Genomic DNA, 19,264 nt, shown 5'->3' on the forward strand with positions numbered 1-19,264 from the left:
TGTGTAATCTCTTTAAATCAGTCTTCTAAGCCATGAATTCACTTTTTGGCTGTGTCTAGTCATTGAAATTCATCACTGAGTTCCTCATTTCAACGATTGTATTTTTCCCCTTCCTATTTAGCTTTTTTCACAATCAGTTCTGACAGCCTTTTGTCATTTTCTGGCACTCTCAGTCATTTATTTCATTCATTCATTCATTCCTCCATTCTTTGTGTGCATGTTAGCCTCTCAGTAGTGTCCAACTCTTTGTGACCCCGTGGACTGTAACCTGCCAGGCTCCTCTGTCCATAGAATTCTCCAGGCGAGAATATTTTTCAGTATTCTGTATCTGGCATTCCAACACCTTTCTGCTTATCGGTCTGATTCTGTTTCCTCGCATGCCTGCTGCCTTTTTGTTGTGAGTGCATATCTGGATGCAAGAATCCCTTGAGTCTGAAATCCGATCACCAGTCAAAAAGTCTGGAGATCTAAGCTTTTAGTTCCAACTCTGTTACTGACAAACTGTGTGACCCTCGTAATCACGTAACCTCTTTGACTATCATCTTCCTCTTTCATAAGAGGGGTCTAATAATACCTCCCTTAAATGTCTTATGGGGTTATTCTGAAGATCAAGATGCAGTGTTCAGTATGAAGGAAAGATTTTTTTTTAAGTCATAAAGTAAAATAAGTACACTTTATTTAATTGTTTTTATCTTGGCTGCTCTGGGTCTTCATCACAACATTCCAGCTCTTCATTGCGACACACAGGCTTAGTTGCCCTGTGGCGTGTGGGATCTTAGTTCCAGGACCAGGGGTCAAATCCGTGTCCCCTGCATTGGAAGGCAGATTCTTAACCACTGGACCACCAGGGAAGCCCCTGAAGGAAAGCTCTTTAGAAAACACAAAGGGGCTATTATAGGGTTACCAGTGGTGCTGTTTTGTGTTAATATCAATAATATTAACTTGGACTCCAGAACAAGAAGTTCCTATGAAAGTGAAAAAGTTAAAGTCACTCAGTTGTGTTCAGCTCTTTGCAACCCCATGGACTATACAGTCCACGGAATTCTCCAGGCCAGCATACCGGAGTGGGTAGCCTTTCCCTTCTCCAGGGGATCTTCCCAACCCAGGGATCGAACCCTGGTCTCCTGCATTGCTGGGGGATTCTTTACCAGCTGAGCCACCAGGAAAGCCTATGTTTCATGCTTAAAAATCTTCTTTTACATGATTAATGTCCTGTCCAGAGACGTTTTGTCATTAATGTCAAATCAGTGGGAGCCCCGTCAGTGAGGCCTTCAAGTTTCTACCGTAGCTGAGCGACAGCGTCTGTGGACTGGTCAGTGCCTGCCAGGTCTGAGGCTTTGCAGGTTTTTCCTCACTTGACATGCTGCTTCTCATTCCAGGCACGCTCTCACCTGAGGGCCTTTGCATTGTTCCTTCTGCCAAGAAGGCTCTTTCCCAAGATACCTATATGCCTCCCTTCCACTTTCTTCAGGCCTTTCATTATTCAGAAGGGACCTCTCATGGAGCCTTCCCTTGCCACTTAACATTGGAAAGTTCAACCCCTGCCTCCTCCTCAAACATATATTTTCTAACACTTTTCTTTTTTTTTTTTCTCTCTTTTGCACTTACTACTCTCTAACATGGGGTTTCCCTGGTGGCTCAGTGGTAAAAAATCTGCCTGCAGTGCCGGAGATGTGGGTTGGATCCCTGGGTGAGGAAGATCCCCTGGAGAAGGAAATGGCAACCCACTCTTGCCTGGAGAATCCCATGGACAGAGGAGCCTGATGGGCCTGATGAGCTACAGTCCATGGGGTCGCAAAGGTGATCACAACTTAGTAACTAAATCACCACCACCACTCTCTAACATGCTAGCCTCATCTCTTTATTTATCACATCTATAATCTGTCTTTCCTACTTGAATGTAAATTCCGTGAGGTCACAGATTCCTATCAGTTTTCTTTACTACTGTCTTGGTGACTAGAGTAGTGCCTGGCATGAAGTAGGGGCTCAAATAGGTATCTACTAAATGAATGAAGGATGTCTTCACAGTAATCCTTAAAAGGGGGTGCTATTATTATTATTATAGTATGGGCTTCCCTGATAGCTCAGATGGTAAAGAATCCACCTGCAACACAGGAGACCCCAGTTCACTTCCTGGGTCGGGGAGATATGCTGGTAAAGGGAAGGGCTATCCACTCCAGTATTCTGGGCCTGGAGAATTCCATGGACTGCATACTCCATGGGGGTCACAAAGAGCAGGACACAACTGAGCAACTTTCACTTTCATTATTATTATCTCCATTTTATACATAGCGAAACTGAGGTTCAGAGAAGTTAAGCAGTTTGTCCATGGTCACACAGCTGTTAAGTGGCAGAATATATATGCAGTTGGTCCCAGTGCAGAGTGCATCACTCCTCATAATGCTACACTCTGCTATCAGAGATGCAGCCGAGGGGCCCACTGTGTCACCCCCTGAAGCTACACATTGTTGATCTGAATGATGTGTTCCATCCCCCTACCCCCACCCATTCTGTTCCATTTGTCTGCCCTCTGCTTTGCCTTCTCACAAGCACGGGGCTCACTCCCTCTTTCTAAACAGCATCCTTTTTCATCCACTGCTTCCTCAGGAGTGCCCTTCTCATTTGAAGCTGACGGTGGTAATCAACTGATTCTAATGACCTCAGGGAAAGTGTCCAACAGCGTGGCATGGGCCATTGGAGAAAATGGGATTCCTTTAATTCCTCCGTTGTCGCAGCAGAATATTGGATTCAGAAGGTAACGTGTGGCTAGAACAGCTGATGAGCGAGGACAGCATTGGCGTCAGCGCGATTCAGGGGGGAAAGGCTTGCAGTCTCACAGTCTTTCCTTTTATTGTCATGTGCCAGTATTTTCAGGGTTTTTTTTGTGTGTGTTCTTATGATAAAAACTAAAATGTTAATATCCTAACAAATATTGGATGTTTGTCAGCATCAGGCACCAGTAAGCCTGTGAAATATTCTTTTCACAGTTTTGCAGATGGGAAAAGTACATGGTACGTGTTGTTGTTGTTCAGTCTGTCAGTCGAGGCCCACTCTTTGTGACCCCATGGACTACAGCTCACCAGGCTCCCCTGTCCTCCACGATCTCCAGGAGCTTGCTCAAATTTGTGTCCATTGGGTTGGTGATGCCATCCAACCATCTCATCCTCTGCCACCCTTTTCTCCTCCTGCCTTCAATCTTGCTGAGCATCAGGATCTTTTCCAATGAGTCAGCCCTTTGCATCAGGTGGCCAAAGTATTGGAGCTTCAGCATCAGTCCTTCCAATGAACATTGGCATGGCATACAGTTGTATCTATTTGGCCCTCAGTCAGAGATCACTGTAAAGTATGACTGATGTAGAAACTTCTGGGTATATGAAAGGCCCTATTCTCAGTCCCCTTCCTTGATTGTTAGCTGTCGGTTTCACTCAGAACAGCAGGAAGGGACTCACTCCAGACGGACAGGCCACCCCTCTTAGTGGTTGATGCCCATCCAGGCAGCCTGGACTGTGGAGCCAGGTGCCTGGGTTCCAGTCTTGCTTCTGTCGCTCTCCAGTAGATGTGTCTTGAGTGGATCATCTTACTGCCGTGGCCTCAGTAGCCTCCATAAAATGAAAGGACTTACCTTTTCTTTTTTTTTTAATTTTTATTTATTTGGCTGCACCAAGTCCTCGTTGCAGTGTGCAGCATCTTAGTCGTGATGGGATCTAGTTCCCTGCCCAGGGATCGAACCCAGGCCTCTTGCCTTGGGAGCAGGGAGTCTTAACCACTGGACCACCAGGGAAGTCCCAAGAGGACTTATCTTGATCATCAGGAAGATACGTTCCAAGTCACAGGCTGTCATTTTCAACATGTGGAAAAACAGCAGAACGGGGCTGGTTTTATTCCCTTTACGCCCTCTCCTTCCAATGTAAACACCTGTATCCATGTGATAATAACAATAAGGTCTTTCTCAGCCAGGAGCCTGGCAGCATTTCCAGGGGAGGCTTGTTTATGCCTTTACGTACAAGCCTCCTGTACTTTGTCTCATTGAGTTTCCTGCTGAGGTTAAAGCTCCAGCTCCTCAGGAGAGAAGGGAAAACAGTGTGAGTGACGGGAGACGCAGCCCTGTTAATAAAGGCCCAGCTGACCTGTGGTGACCACCTGGCCCCCTTGGAATTCAGTCATGTCCAAAGTTGGGGCTTAAGTTAGTTGCATAAATGTTCGTTTCTTCTCTTTTATTTTAGCCTCAGCCCCAAGTGGTCCCCAGTTACCTGGGAGGTGGGACCTTCCCGGCATCCTACACCAGGTGCCCTGGTCTGGATCCAGCGACTCAGGACACTGGTGTGCTGGGCACAGTTGCAGAAATGCAGGGTCACATTTGCATTCCTTCTATTTATGCTTCTTTTCCCCCCAGATGTACTGAGATCTCATTGACATGTAAAATTGTGTAAGTTTAAGGTGTACAACATAATGATTTGATATTCTAGATATTGCAAAATGATTTTCACAATAAGTTTGGGTAACATCCATTGACACACATAATTACAGATTTTTCCCCCCTTGGGCTGAGAAATTTTAAGATCTACTCTCTTAACAATTTCCAAGTGTACAATAGAGTATTATTAGCTACACTCATATAATCATACATAGGTTGAAGGCAGGAGGAGTAGGGGGTGGCAGAGGATGAGATGGTTAGATAGCATCACCAAACTCACTGGACATGAATGTGAGCTAACTCTGGAAGATGGTGACGGACAGGGAAGCCTGGGGTGCCGCAGTCCATTGGGTCACAAAGAGATGGACACGACTGAGCGACCGAACAACAGCAACAGCTACGGTCACCATGCTGTACATTAGAGTCCCAGAACCTATTCATCTTACAACCCGAAGTTTGTACTCTGGAATGGCTTCATCCATTTATCCACCCCCCTGAGCTCTGGCTCCACCAGTCTTTTCTCCGTTTCTACATGTTTGGTTATTTTAGATTCCACGTCAAAGTGAGATCGTCTCACTTAGCATGATGACTCAGTGTCCATCCATGTTGTTGCAAATGGCAGGATTTCCTTCTTTGATGACTGAATTATATATATATATATATATACATACAGATCACATTTTACTTATCCATGTGTCCACTGACGGACACTTGGGTGGTCTCCATGTCTTGTTATAACTGTTACTGTTATAACTAATACTGCTAAACATGGGGTGCAGAGACCTCCCCAGGACACTGATTTTGTTTACTTTGGATGTATCCCCAGAAGCCAGATTGCAGGAGCATGTGCTTGCTCTACTTTTAACTTCCTGAGCCTCCATACTGTTTTTCACGGTGGCTGCACCAACTTCCGTTCCCACAACAGTGCACAAGGAATTCCCCTCTCACATGCTTGCCAGCACTTGTTATTGCTTGCCTTTTATGACAGCCGTTCTGACAAGTGTGAGGTGACATTTCATTGTGGTTTTGATTTGCATTTCCCTGATCATTGAGCATCTTTTCATGTGTCTATTGGCCATTTGTATGTCTTTGGAAAAATGTCCATTCAGATCCTTTGCCCATTTGTTAATCAGATTGTTTTGTCACCATTGAGTTGAATGAGTTCCTTATATTGTTTGGATGTTTCTACGCCTTATTAGACACATGCTTTGAAAATATTTTCTGCCACCATTCGCGCTTTTTTTACCCTTATAATGTATTTAATAGAAACTATCAGGTAAGGAAAAATGGCAGAAGTCCTTCCTACAATCAGACTTTCCTTCGCAGAGCAGGGCGGACCCTGCAGTTCTGTGGTCCTGATGCAGACTGCTCTGTGAGGAAGTCTGTCTCAAGGAATCAACTTCTGTTTTCAGCGCTTTGAAGAGAGCAGATGCCATCTCTTCTATCGGCACGTCAGGCCTGACAGACATGAAGAAGTTGGCCAAATGGGCAGCAGAGTCCAAGCTTGACCCCAACGACCCCAGCAATGGCCCCCTGATGCAGCTGATCTCGGTAACGTGGCAGGAGACATGGGCACACACCACTTCTCCCCTCGGTGTGGAAACCAAAGGGCAGGGCTTTTTACACAGGTCGTCTTTCACACTACGTTCTCCTGCGCCGGAGTGTGTAAGAATGTGAGGGCTGGGTTGAATGACAGGTTTAAATTCTAGCTCTGCACCTACTGACTGTGTGAGCAAGACAAACGTGGTCCGAAGCCCGTGATGCCCTCACAGTGTTGTTGGCAAGAAATGGGCTGCTGGTGTCAGCCTCTAGCTGTCCACACTCAGCATGCAGGAAGCACTGGATACTGCTGAGGTTACAGGGCTTCCCAGGTGGCGCCAGTGGTAAAGAACCCTAAATGGTAATCTAATCGTCCAACCAGAAAATGAGCAAAACCACCATTTCTGAAGACACCCCAGTACAGGAGAAATAAGCAATGCAGGTTCGATCCCTGGGTTGGGAAGATGCCCTGGAGAATCAAATGGCTATCCACTCCAGTATTCTTGCCTGGAGAATCCCATGGGCAGAGGAACGTAGCCCACGGAGGGCTACAGACCATGGGATCACAAAGAGTCGGACACAACTGAGTGACTAAACACTTGGTCCCCTTGATGTTTCTTCTTTTTAACCATTTGCCTCCCAGAGAAGCACAAAACACAGGGCTTGCTTTCCTGTTTCTGTTGCTCAGTCATGTCCGACTCTTTGCGACCCCATGGACTGCAGCACACCAGGCTTCCCTGTCCTTCACCATCTCCTGGAGTTTACTCAAGCTCATGTCCATTGAGTCGGTGATGCCATCCAACCACCTCATCCTTTCCTTCCTGAGTAGCCCCTTTTATGAACCAGGATTGTCACCGCAGGATCACCTTTCCCATTGCAAAGCCCCAGCGGATCTCTGCTCCCAGAATCTCTCTCTGCAGGTCACGGCTGCAGCTGACAAAGCTCCCAGCAGAGGAGCAAACGGACACCGGGGCAGAGTGCAGCCCAGACCTGCTCATCCTCTCAGGGTTGCTGAAGCTGTGCTGTCTATGCTGGTGCCTGGGTCCATCTCTGGTTCACTTGTCCTCACAACCAAAACCACAGAGTGGCGTCCAGGAACAAGACAACAAGGCCCTGGAGCCAAGTGAAGCTGGCTGACTGGGGCCCTTATTTATGTCCATAGATATAGTCTAAAAACTATATTTTAAAAATGTTTTAGTCGCTAAGTAGTGTCTGAATCTTTGCGACCCCATTTACTGTAGCCTGCCAGGCTCCTCTGTCCTTGGGATTCTCCAGGCAAGAATACTGGGTGGATTGCCATTTCCTTCTTCGGGGGATCTTTCTGACTCAAGGATTGAACCCAGGTCCCCTGCATTGTAGGCAGATTCTTTACCAACTGAGCTACAAGGTTTTAAAAATACATTTAAATATATATTTTATATATATTATGTATATGAATAATCTTATTTGCAGTGCTGTGTGCTGAGTCGCTCAGTCATGTCTGACTCTTTGTGACCCCCATGGACTGTAGCCCACCAGGTTTCTCTGTCCATGGGATTTCCCAGGCAAGAATACTGAGTAGGTTGCCATTTTCTTCTCCAGGGGACCTTTCTGACCCAGGGATCGAACCTGAGTCTCCTGTGTATTTTTTGGAGTAGGCGTTTGGTAACACACTGATATAATTGACTCATTTATCAGTCTGTTATATTTTCATAACACCTATTAAGGGAACATGCATACCAGACATGAACCGTTTACTTTTTATTTCTCTGGAAAAAATGATTTATGGTACTTTTAATAACTATTCAATGAAGATAATAGCATCTCCCTCATTGCCATTATATTTGACTGTGTTTTCTCTTCAAATGAAATAGTGGATGTTTCAAGTATATCCAAAACTGTTCAACATTCAACATCATTCCCAAGAAGCTCAGTGCCAAGTTTCCTTGGGTGAAATCTGCCTGTCACCTAGAGCTTTGTATTTCCTGGTTTTTATAGGTTGCTACCAGTGGTGAATCCTACATCCCTGATTTCTTCCGACTCGAACAGCTACAACAGGAATTTAACTTTGTTTCGGATGAGGAATTAAATAGATCTAAACGATTCAGGCTGCTGCTTCTTAGAAGCCAGGAGGTGCCAGAGTTCCGACATTATAAGCAAATTCCACTGTATGACCGAGAAATTATGGAAAAAGTATTTCAGGTAAGAGATTGCCTTAGAGGGGTTAATAAAATAATGAAATATTTACTGTTCCATTTTGTATACTATTATATATATGTAGGTGTCCTTGTGGTGTTCTCAGTAGCAATATTGGTTTCTTCTTTATTGCACTTTACATAGCCTTTTCATTATTTTTCTTGAATCCAATGTTTAAATCATCTCTTTGTCTCTGTCTAATGACATCTAAACTAGGAAAAATTAGTGTCATAGGGCTGAAGAATCTCTTCAGTGTTAGTGTGGCAAACAGTCCTGCCTGGCTTAGTCAGGAATTCGATGCCCTTTTTTTTCAAATTAATTTATTTACTTAAATGGCTGCATCGGTCTCGTTGCGGCCCGCAGGATCTTCGTTGCATCACGAGGTATCTTTGCTTGCACTGCACAGACTCTCTAGTTGTGGCTTGCGGGCTTAGTGGCTCACATGTGGGATCTTAGTTTCCCGACCAGGGTTCAAACCCACGTCACCTTCGTTGCAAGGCCAATTCTTAACCACTGGACCACCAGGGAGGTCCCTCAATGCCATTTTAACCCAGTAAGTATTTACTAAGCACAAAGCACAGCGGTAAGCGCTGCTTGGAAGATAGATGGGTAGGATCTGAACAGCCTGGGTGAAGGGGTAGGAAGTGGGGAACAGGTCTGGTCAGGATGCTGCAGGCAGCTGGAGACAGAAAGCCTTGGGGGAGGTTGGAGTGGGGCAGGGAGCCTTTGAGGAGTTACAGGGAACAGGCCTGTGGGGGGGGGGGGGGCGGGCCAGGGAAAGCTGGACAAGTTTATGTTTGATGAGGTAAAGAAATAGCCACTAGAAATTAATATCAGTATGACTTCTTTTGTTTGTTTGTTTTCACTGCCATTACTCTAGGAGGTGGATCCCAAAAGATATTGCTGCAATTTATATCAAAGAATATTCTGCTTTACATTTTTCTCTAAGAGTTTTATAGAGTGTGGCCTTACATTTAGGTCTTTCATCAAAAGCAGTATGATTTTTCATGCAGAAATTATTCTTGGAGAGATGTTTTTGGTTACTTGGTTCTTCTTTGTTATCAGTTTGGACTTGTGATTATAAGTGATGAAAACCCAATTTGAACCAGCTCCTGTACCGGGGGAATTTATGAGATGACGGAATCACAAAATCAAGTTAAGCGTCTAAGACATCTGAATGACAGGAGCTCGTCTGCCCCTCAGAGCCACCCAAGGAGTGCCAGGCTCCTTCTCCTTCCTGTGGGGGCTTCACGTGGTATGGTGGCCTCATTTTCCCCCATTTCAGACAGATTTCTCTGCTTGATCATTTGGCCACCAGTATCACCCAAGTTCATACCTAGGAGCCTCAGCCAGGAGGGAGAGGTGTGTCCTCTTGTCCCAAGTCTAACAATCTTGGGGACAGGGTCTTCCCTGGTGTCCAGTGGATAAGAATCTCCTTTGCAAGGCAGGGGATGAGGGTTTGATCCCTGGTCGGGGAACTGAGATCTCACATGCCACAACAAAGACTCCATGTTTTGCAACTAAGACCTGATAATAAATAAATATTTTTATGCAGCCAAATAGTAAATAAATATTTTTTTAAAAAAGAAAACCATCTTGAAGACAGCTCTTAAGAAGAGCTAGAGAAGGACTGAAGGAGATCATGGCAGCTTCCTGGGGCCCACATGGAATTTTCTTGATAGAAAAAGAGGAAAGTACAGCTGCCTAGGAAAAGAAAGCCAAAAGCACCCACTACTCTCCTCCAAGTAGGTGACCCAGGTCAACTGCAACCAGTTACTAACAACTAAGATGTTAGGTGCTCTTTTTGTAATTGCTTTACTTGAAATAGACAAAAATAAAGAGTCAGACATGACTGAGCAACTGAACTGAACTGAACTGAACTTGGCTAAGCCATTTAGGTGAGCTTAGTATCTTGATCTACAGTGACTTGATTCTCTCTATGGCCTCAATTTCTTTCTGCGTGAACCCTGTAACTTGTAAAAAACAAATATCATGTATTACACAAGGAATTTAGAAAAATGGTACTGACAACCTACTTGCAGGGCAGGAATAGAGATGCAGACCTAGAGAATGGACTCCGGACACAGAGGGGTGAATTGAGAGCGTAGATAGCTAATGGGAAGCTGCTACAAAGAACAGGAAACTCAGTTTGATGCTCTGTGATGACCTGGAAGGATGAGATCCTGAGTGGGGGGAACGCTCAAAAGGGAGGGAATATATGCATACATATAGCTGATTCACATTGTTGTACAGCAGAAACCAACACAAACTGCAAAGCAATTATACTCTAATTTTTAAACAAAACTTTTAAAAAGCATTGTAACTTGTAACTACTTGTAAAGCAGTTCAATCAACTGTTTCCAAATCCTGGATGCTGCATCAAAGATCAACTCTGAACCTGAAGTTCAGAGGGAAGTAGAAGGAAGATTTAGAACCACAATTTGTGACTTAAACTACACATGACGAATAATTCTCTAATCTGGACTGTAGCTGCCATGGAATTTTCCAGGCAAGAATACTGGAGTGGGTTGCCATGCCTTTCTCCAGGGGATCTTCCCGACCTAGGAATTGAACCCTGGTCTCCTGCACTGTAGACAGATTCTTTACTGTCTGAGCTACCAGGAAAGCCCAATTTCAAAAAAGGCATGAGAGTACCAGTATTTTAAAATCATAGAAGTATTGTTTCCTTTTAATTTTAGGACTATGAGAAACGGTTACGAGACAGAAATGTGATCGAAACCAAGGACCACATAGACACCCACAGGGCCACAGTAGCAAAGTACCTCCAGCAGGTAAGGAAAATCATTTCAAACAGTCCTCGTAGGGGACAAACAGGCAGCATCCTGATGTTGGAGAAGGGGGGTCTTTATCCTCAACCCTTGTTGGCTTATTTTCTCATGATCGTTGTTGCTGTTGTTCGACTCTATTACAACACTATAGACTGTAGCCCACCAGGCTCCTCTGTCCGTGGGATTTCCCAGGCAAGAATAACTGGAGTGGGTTGCCATTTCCTTGTTAGGGAGTCCCTCAAAGAATATTCTAAACTGAAAAATTCTAGGGTCACAATGGCAACATGAATAACCTCTCTCTTCCTTTTAAGACTAGACATAAAGTCACTTATCCTATAGTAGTCTGCAATCCTTTATGGCTTGCCAGGATCCTCTGTCCATGGGATTGTTCAGGCAAGAATACTGGAGTGGGTTGCCATTTCCTTCTCCAAGGGATCTTCCCAACCAGGGATCAAACCCACATCTGCATTGGCAGGTGGGTTCTTTACCACTGAGCCACCAGGGAAGCCCTCCTCATTCTTACAGATATAAAATTGATTAGCAACTATCTTCATCTTTGTAACATAGTTACTTGGTTCTCCTTTGTATTAGCTTGGATTCATGATTGTAAGTGATAAAAAGTCCAGTTTGAACTAGCTCAGGCACCAAAGGGAATGTATTCAGTGAGGAAACACTGAAACCTCTAAGATTGGTCTCAGTTTATCATCAGTGGTTATCTTGAGGGGTATGATTACAAGGCACTTACTTTCTAAATCATGATTTTTTAAAAAAATATTTGAATGTTTGCTGTGCAAAAACTTCCAAATTTGATTCGATCCCATTTGCTTACTTTTGTTTTTATTTCTATTGCCTTGGAAGACTAACTAAATATAGAATTACCATATGAATGTGTGCATCTTACTACCTTGGTAATAAAAAAGTTTTATAAACCACATACTCACTGCCCTTCTGCACTAGAAAATGAAAGTATTCTTTTGTCCTTCCTTTAATTAATTTAACTTGTAAGAAGTGCTACAATAACTACAGTACATTTTCCCCAGCCAGTTAATCTACCCTTTAGGTTTTGTATAAAAAAATAATGTATGACATTTAAGAGCGCCTCCATTTAAAAAATAATTAGGAACTAAATCACTCTGAATAGGGGAAGAACTTAATCAGTTCTGAAGTGTGTGTGCTTCGAAGTGTGTTAGTCACTCAGTTGTGTCCAACTCATTGTGACCCCATGAACTCGAGCCCGCCAAGTTCCTCTGTCCGTGGAATTCTCCAGGCAAGAATATTGGAATGGGTAGCCATTCCACTCTCCAGGGGATCTTCCTGACCCGGGGGTGAAACCCAGGCCTCCTGCATTGCAGGCAGATTCTTTACAGTTTGGCGCACCAGGGAAGCCAAAGGTGAAAGCTTTAGTCCCTCAGTTGTGTCCGACTCTTTGTGACCCCGTGGACTGTAGCCCGCCAGGCTCCTCTGTCTATGGTACTTTCCAGGCAAGAATACCGGAGTGAATATCCATTCCCTTCTTCAGGGGGTCTTCCCGACCCAGGGGTCAAACCCAGGTCTCCTGCACTGCAGGCAGATTCTTAACCATCTGAGCCGCCAGGGAAGTCCTCGTGTGTTTCAAGACAGGTCCTGTTTTCTGTAGTTTTTCATTCATTTTTGTTGTTGTTCAGTTGCCACGTTGTGTCTGACTTTTTCCGATACCATGGACTGCAGCACGCCAGGCCTTCCTGTCCCTCACCGTCTCCCGGAGTTTGCCCAAGTTCCTGTCCGTTGAATCGGTGATGCCATCCAACTATCTCATCCTCTGTCACCCTCTTCTCCTTCTGCCTTCAGTCTTTCCCAGCATCAGGGTCTTTTCCAAAGAGTCATTCATTCATTCAGCTAAATTTTCTGCCAGGAATTTGTCCAGATCCTGAGAATATAGCAGTGAACAAAATAGAACGCTCCTGCCTTAGGGAGCTTACATTAGCAAGGAAAGTTGGTTGATTTACTGTAGGAAGGGGTCAGAGCTGTGATGGATTGTGAAAGTGCCACCACACCGCAGTGACTTTCGAGCAGAGAATGATGCAGGTCAGCAAACAAGAACATTTAAATAAGTCTTTCTCTCCCTCAGGTTAGAGAATCAGTGATAAATCGTTTCCTCATTGCGAAACACCATTTTCTTCTTTCGGATTTGGTAGTAGAAGAAGAAGTTCCCAATATCAGGTAAAAAAAAAAATCTTGTTATTTCTTGTAAAAATTATTTGTATTGTATTATATTAAATATTCCCTGTGAATGTAAGATTTCTATCAGGGTATGGTATGCATTTGGCCCCCTAACAGTACTGGAAACTGGTAAAGCCTGATGAACGCCTGATGTCACATTTTGGGGGGGATTCTGTTAGCACGAGTATCACGAGACCCTCTCCATCACATTCCAGTGGACCCCATCTCACCTCCCACCACCCCCAAGGGCACTTCCCCAGCCTTGGCTATCTTCTCATTCCAGTCACGTGAAATGTGACAGCATCCTTTCCAGCACATCGTCCTCCTGCCTTCATCACCTCCCTGGGCCAAGGTCTCCCTCACTCCCCCGTCACAGGGCAGTGGGGTGGTCGAGAATTATCCCGCTGAGATTCTGAGTGTCAGGGAGAGGCCTGGTTCCAGCACTGCTGCTGGGAGGCACAGAGCTGCCCTGTGTTTGGTAACAGGTGGGCAGCAGGGGAAAATGGATATTTTCATAGAAGTTGGGAATTGACTCTATGTGTTTGCTAAATCGTCTCCCTGTCATTTAAAATAATTCTCAAATGGTCTCAAGTCGAGGCGGATGCATGAAAAATGAAAGAGAACTTTCTATATTGGTGGGCTTGCACAGTCCATTGACTTCATGACCCTTCCTGTGGTTAAATCTCCTGGTCTCCTGAAAGGGCTTCCCTGGTGGCTCAGCTGGTAAAGAATCTGCCTGAAATGTCGGAGACCTGGGTTTGATCCCTGGGTTGGGAAGATCCCCTGGAGAAGGGAAAGGCTACCCACTCCAGTATTCTGGCCTGGAGAATTCTATGGAGTGTATAATCCACAGGGTTGCAAAGAGTTTTTGTGCAAACTCACAAAAAGTCTTTGGACATATGTCGCAAAGTTATTGGACACAACAGATGGTCTCCTGAAAAGGTTATTTCCTACGCATGGACTTCCTCTCTGCCACCCAGCTGGCAAGGAGACAAAAAACTGGTGCAATCCATGGGAGCCCCTTTTCCTGGCTTTGCCTCCATCCTCATACAGAAGGGAGGCTGTGCCCACAGAAAATTCATGCAAAGTGAAAGTGAAGTTGCTCAGTCATATCCGACTCTTTGCAACCCCATGGACTATAGCCTACCAGGTTCCACCGTCCATGGGATTTTCCAGGCAAGAATACTGGAGTGGGTTGCCATTTCCTTCTCCAGGAGATCTTCCCGACCCAGGGATTGAACCCAGGTCTCCCGCATTGTAGGCAGACACTTTACCATCTGAGCCACCAGGGAAGTCCTCTCCATTCCAGGCCCACAGTCCAATCATTGACTGTTTTCTTTTTCAATCATGAAAATTACACTTTAGATGATGATTTTTCATGCTGTTTTCCATTTCTTTTCTTTCTTTTTCTTTTTTCTGCTTTACTTTTCTGCATTAAGTTCTGAAGGCTCAGGGTATGTTCTTTCTTCTTTTCATTTTGGTTTGTTCTTGGCTTTAGATTAAGATATTTCTGTATATAATGGTTCCAGCCACCATGATGTTCTCATGCTGACTATGGGGACAGCTAAGTCTTGTGACAGGAGATATTCCTCGGGGAGGGAGCAAGTATTGAGGAAAGAAGCGATGTGCTTTGTTACAACCTCCTGGCAAAGGTTTTTCTCTGAGGTTCCCAAGTCTGGGTTAGGCAGGCATCCTGGCAGAGTGATTAAAAAGATGGGCTATAATTTGTGTCAGTGTGGATGGACTTTTGAGGGCATTCTGTTAAATAGGATGAGTCAGAGAAAGAGAAGATCTCTGGGATTCTCACATATGTGGAATCTAAAAGAGCCAAACTAATAAGAACAGAGACTAGACTGTTGGTCACACAGGGCTAGGGGCAGGGGGATTGGGGGGATATTTAAGGGTAGAAGGGTATAAGCCTGCAACCAGTAGATAAATAAGTCCTGGAGATCTAATGTACAGCATAGTGATTATCGTCAACAATATAAACTTCAAGGGTGCTAAGAGACTGTATATTAATTGTTCACACCACACACACACACAAAAAAAAACAATAATTACTTAAAGTGATAGATAGAGGTGTTGGCTAATGCTGCCTACGGTGGTAACCATAATGCCATGTGTTAATGTATCAAACACATCTACTGTATACCTTGAACTTATACAGTGTTATATATCAACTGTATCTCACTAAAATTCTAAAATTAAAATGTACGGTAAAACCAAAAAAGACATTTGCAAAAATGTAAAATAGTGTCACTCTCCTCACACTCTTGGTTTTGGGAAAGATAGTTATTTTTTCACAAATTTTACATCACATTGTTATATAATGCACTTATTCTTGTCCCAAATGAGTTAATGAAAAGATATGTGCAGATATTCAAAGAAAAAGTTGGGCTGTCAAGTCAGGGTGATCTGAGCTTGAACCTCAGCTCCCTCTCCTTCTATTTAGGAGCCTCCAGCAAATTCTATCACCTCTCAGAGCCTCCAGTTTCTTCATATGAAAAATGGGGTAACACCCTTGTAAGGATTAGAAAGAGTATACGTAAGGCCCCTCACACTCTGCTTGAACCGTAGCGGTGCTGGTAAACGGGAGCTCCTCTGTGCTCCCTTAGAAGGCCCTGGGGGGCTCACGGAACCACGGGCCCTGGGAGTCCCTTGGGAGTCATCTCCCTGGGCTGGCACGTGCCTCTTGGAAGGAGGGCTCCAGTCCAGCCAGCTCTTCCGTACTCACAGAGAAGAGCCGCGTGAGCGTTGCCAGCCTGAGGCCAGCTCTGCCCAGCTGGCATTGCTCTGTGGCTGTCGGGCTTAGCCATTCACATCAGCTTCCCGATACGAAGTGTCCACTGTGCTCTCTTTAGTCTCTGGGGCAGAATTAAACTCGCTGTTCCCTGGCCCTTCTCATTCATAGATTGTGTTGCTTTCACCTTCCAGGAAGTGTTCATGGGTGTCATCTCAGTGACAGGCAGAGACATAGAGAGGTAGAGAGATCCCCCTGGCCCCCCTCCCCTGCCTTCCTCCTATCTCCATCCCCTCCTTTCTCCAGCAGAATCACCGTGGCATCGTGACCACTGTCATCATCCCAACAGTCACTGTGTTAGGGCATCTGCTAATGCTAGACCCGTACCCAGGGGCTCTGTGTACGTGCCTCGCTTAGTCCTCTCAATAACCCCAAGAGGTAGGTATTAATATTCCATTTTACAGATGATGAAACAGAGACAGCAAGAGGTGAAATGATTTGCCCAAGGTGAGCAGGATGCACTGGCCTGGAAATACTGGCCCTGAAAAGCGGTAGAACTGAGGTGAAGAGGGTCAACGAGGAAGGTGGAAGGAAGCATTGGGTGTTGCAGGATTGGCAGGAGCAAAAGTGGACAGTTGGCAAGCTCAGGCCACGTTTGAGGGGCTGCGGGATGAACAAGGCAGAGGGCAAGCAGGAGGTGCAGGGCGGGGCCCAGAACCTGAGTTATCTGCCTCGGATCAGAAGCTGCTAAAATATACGTTCATCATCTACGCAGTAGATCTCCCCCATCTTGGGAGAATCTTTTGACAATTCCCACCCCTCCTCAAAGAGACAAAGAGTTTTTCGGGGGCCCATGAGGGACCTTGGGGCAGAGTGTGGGAAGGTGTCTCGTGAACTTCCCCAGTCTTTCTTTCCCCTAGAGTCCTAACTCTGTTCTGTAATCATTAGCATTTTGGGCCTGAGCCTTTTCAAGCTGGCAGAGCAAAAGCGACCACTGAGGCCGAGGAGAAAAGGCCGGAAGAAGGTGACAGCCCAAAACCTGTCCGACGGAGACATAAAGCTGCTGGTGAACATCATCCGGGCTTACGACATTCCGGTGAGGAAGCCGACGGCAAGGTGAGAGCCCTCCAAGCCGGCCTGGGGTGGGAGCTGCAGGACCCCACCTCTTCACAGTGTGTTCACTCTCATCATCAACAGAGTTGTTGCTCTGTGGGGGCTGAGGGGAGGGATGGGGGTGAGGGTGGGTGTTCTTGATGATGTCAGGGCCCCATTAGTTCCAAGTAACAGAACCAAGGTGGCACTAGAGGTAAAGAACCTGCCTGCCAATGCAAGAGACGCGGGTTTGATTCCTGGCTCTGGAATGTCCCCTGGAGAGGTCATGGCAACCCACTCCTGTCTTCTTGCCTAGAGAATCCCATGGACAGAGGAGCCTGGTGGGCTACAGTCCATGGGACTACAGAGAGTCAGACATGACTGAGCAACTGTGCACAGCACAGCACAACAGAACCAAATCAGTCGATTTAGGGTAAAGAGGGGCTTTGTTGGCTATATCTCACGGAACAAGAGGACAGCTGATGTGGTGGAACCACGAGGGAGACCTAAGATTAAGCTGGCATCTTCAAAGGCCCTTTGTCTCTCTTGCTTCCGTGTGAATTTGCTTCACTCTTTGTGTGATGGAAGTGATTCATCCTCGATGGTTCCACCCCCAGTCATCAGCTCCCCAAAAGGTCCTAGCCCAGGTCGGGTGCTGAGCCACATCTAGTTACCTACAGTCAGGGGCGGGTTCACAGGGACCAGCCCTGAAGACGGGGGACAGTCCTCAGAGAAGTGGGGGAGAGCTGGGAAGATACCCCAAAGGTGCATATTCTAGACTCCGAAACATGTGCTGTGAGCACAAAACTGTGGCTTCTTTTTTATCTGCCCAGAGAAAGGAATTACACCCACTGTATTTCATACACTGGGGCAATGGGGACTCCTCAGCCATAAGGAAGTGTTAATCGATTCATTGTGTCTGAGTCTGTGACCCCATGGGCTGTAGCCCACCAGGCTCCTCTGTCCATGGGATTCTCCAGGCTAGAATACTGGGGTGGGTTGCCATTCCCTTCTCCAGGGGATCTTCCTGACCCAGGGATCAAACCCGGGTCACCTGCATTGCAGGCAGATTCTTTTACTGTCTGAGCCACCAGGGAAACCCAACTATAAGTAAGGTGAGCTTAAATTTCTTAGCCCCTTGGAGAACAGAGACAGAAGGAACAAGAATTACTCCTCTTTGCTGGTGGCCTTACCAGTGTGATGAGGGAGGCTATACCTTACGGTACATTCACAGTGTTCTAGGCACTACCCCAGGCACTTCCGTATCTATGATTTCACTTACTTCTCACTACTATTACTGTCTCCATTTTACAAAAGGGCAAATGGAAGTGAAGAGCTTGTCGTGGCTTGCCCAAGGGCCTCCAGCCGTCTGATTACAGAAGTCCTCTGTTCTAGCCTGGGCCTCTTTCCTCCCTAGGTTCTTCCTTTTAAATGATCTATCCACTCCCACCCCCCCCCCTATTATTTTGCCCTCCTTTTTTTCTTCTAACTCATCTACCCATCACAGAACATCCGATCATCACCAACTATTCCCAGAGTTTGGTCACATTTTGTTTTGTGAATGTCTGTCTAAGCTCTTGAATCTGTGCCATAGCATCGCTTCCCCAAGCCACATCCCAGCCTTTTCATCTTGATCGCATTAAAGCTCAACTGTGGGGTGAAAAGCTGTTTTTGTTATTTTTTAATGAATAGGCAATAGGTATTATTTTTTATTTCTGTTAAGTTTTTTAAGATTTAAACGATTTCATTCAAATCATTACAAAGAAGCATAATTGATCCTATTGTTTTACATTTAGTGTAGACTCATCAAGTCAGCTCAGATACCAATTCTTGCACTAAATCCACCCAAATCTTAGCCCTCTCCCCTTAAAACTAAACTAAATAGGATTTTCAGTACTCTCTCTGCTCTCTTACATCCCATGCCCTCCAGTCTAACACATGCCCCACTATATTATGACTCTTTGTTTATCTAGTCTAAGCTAAAGTGTATCTTATTGGCCTTTGCAGCCCCAGAGTCTAACAGATTGCTAAAGTACAGGAGGTACTAAACAGATGTTTGTGTAATAATGCAATTGACAGTGTTCCAAACAGGAAAAAGGTTTTCTCTGGTAGCTGTTGAGTTAAATGTTCCACTTTCCTTGTCTCGTAGTTTGTCTGAAACCCTTTCTGTGAAAAGGTAAGACAGTCTGGTGGAAAGAGACAAGGTGTACTTTGCCACTGAATGTGAAATACTAGATACACCAGAAAATTCAAAACAAATATGCAAGTGGGTTGTTGGGATGAGGGGGAAGGCGTCTGGGAGAGGATCTCTGGACA

The 19,264-nt window shown here is 45.3% G+C and overlaps 1 protein-coding gene across 5 annotated transcripts in view; it reads left to right on the forward strand.

Annotated features, from left to right (window-relative positions):
• The window catches only part of CC2D2A (coiled-coil and C2 domain containing 2A), a 131,325-nt gene that overhangs the window by 77,994 nt on the left and 34,067 nt on the right, over positions 1-19,264 (forward strand). For all 5 annotated transcript variants that reach the window (XM_070791823.1, XM_070791824.1, XM_070791826.1 and 2 more), the window contains 6 exons: positions 2,608-2,755; positions 5,827-5,965; positions 7,931-8,134; positions 10,828-10,920; positions 13,025-13,116; positions 16,805-16,972. In XM_070791823.1, coding sequence (XP_070647924.1) covers positions 2,608-2,755; positions 5,827-5,965; positions 7,931-8,134; positions 10,828-10,920; positions 13,025-13,116; positions 16,805-16,972 — 844 coding nt within the window. The remainder of the gene's footprint in view (positions 1-2,607; positions 2,756-5,826; positions 5,966-7,930; positions 8,135-10,827; positions 10,921-13,024; positions 13,117-16,804; positions 16,973-19,264) is intronic.

The sequence above is a fragment of the Bos indicus genome, chromosome 6 (genome assembly GCF_029378745.1).
Source record: "Bos indicus isolate NIAB-ARS_2022 breed Sahiwal x Tharparkar chromosome 6, NIAB-ARS_B.indTharparkar_mat_pri_1.0, whole genome shotgun sequence".
NCBI lineage: Eukaryota > Metazoa > Chordata > Mammalia > Artiodactyla > Bovidae > Bos > Bos indicus.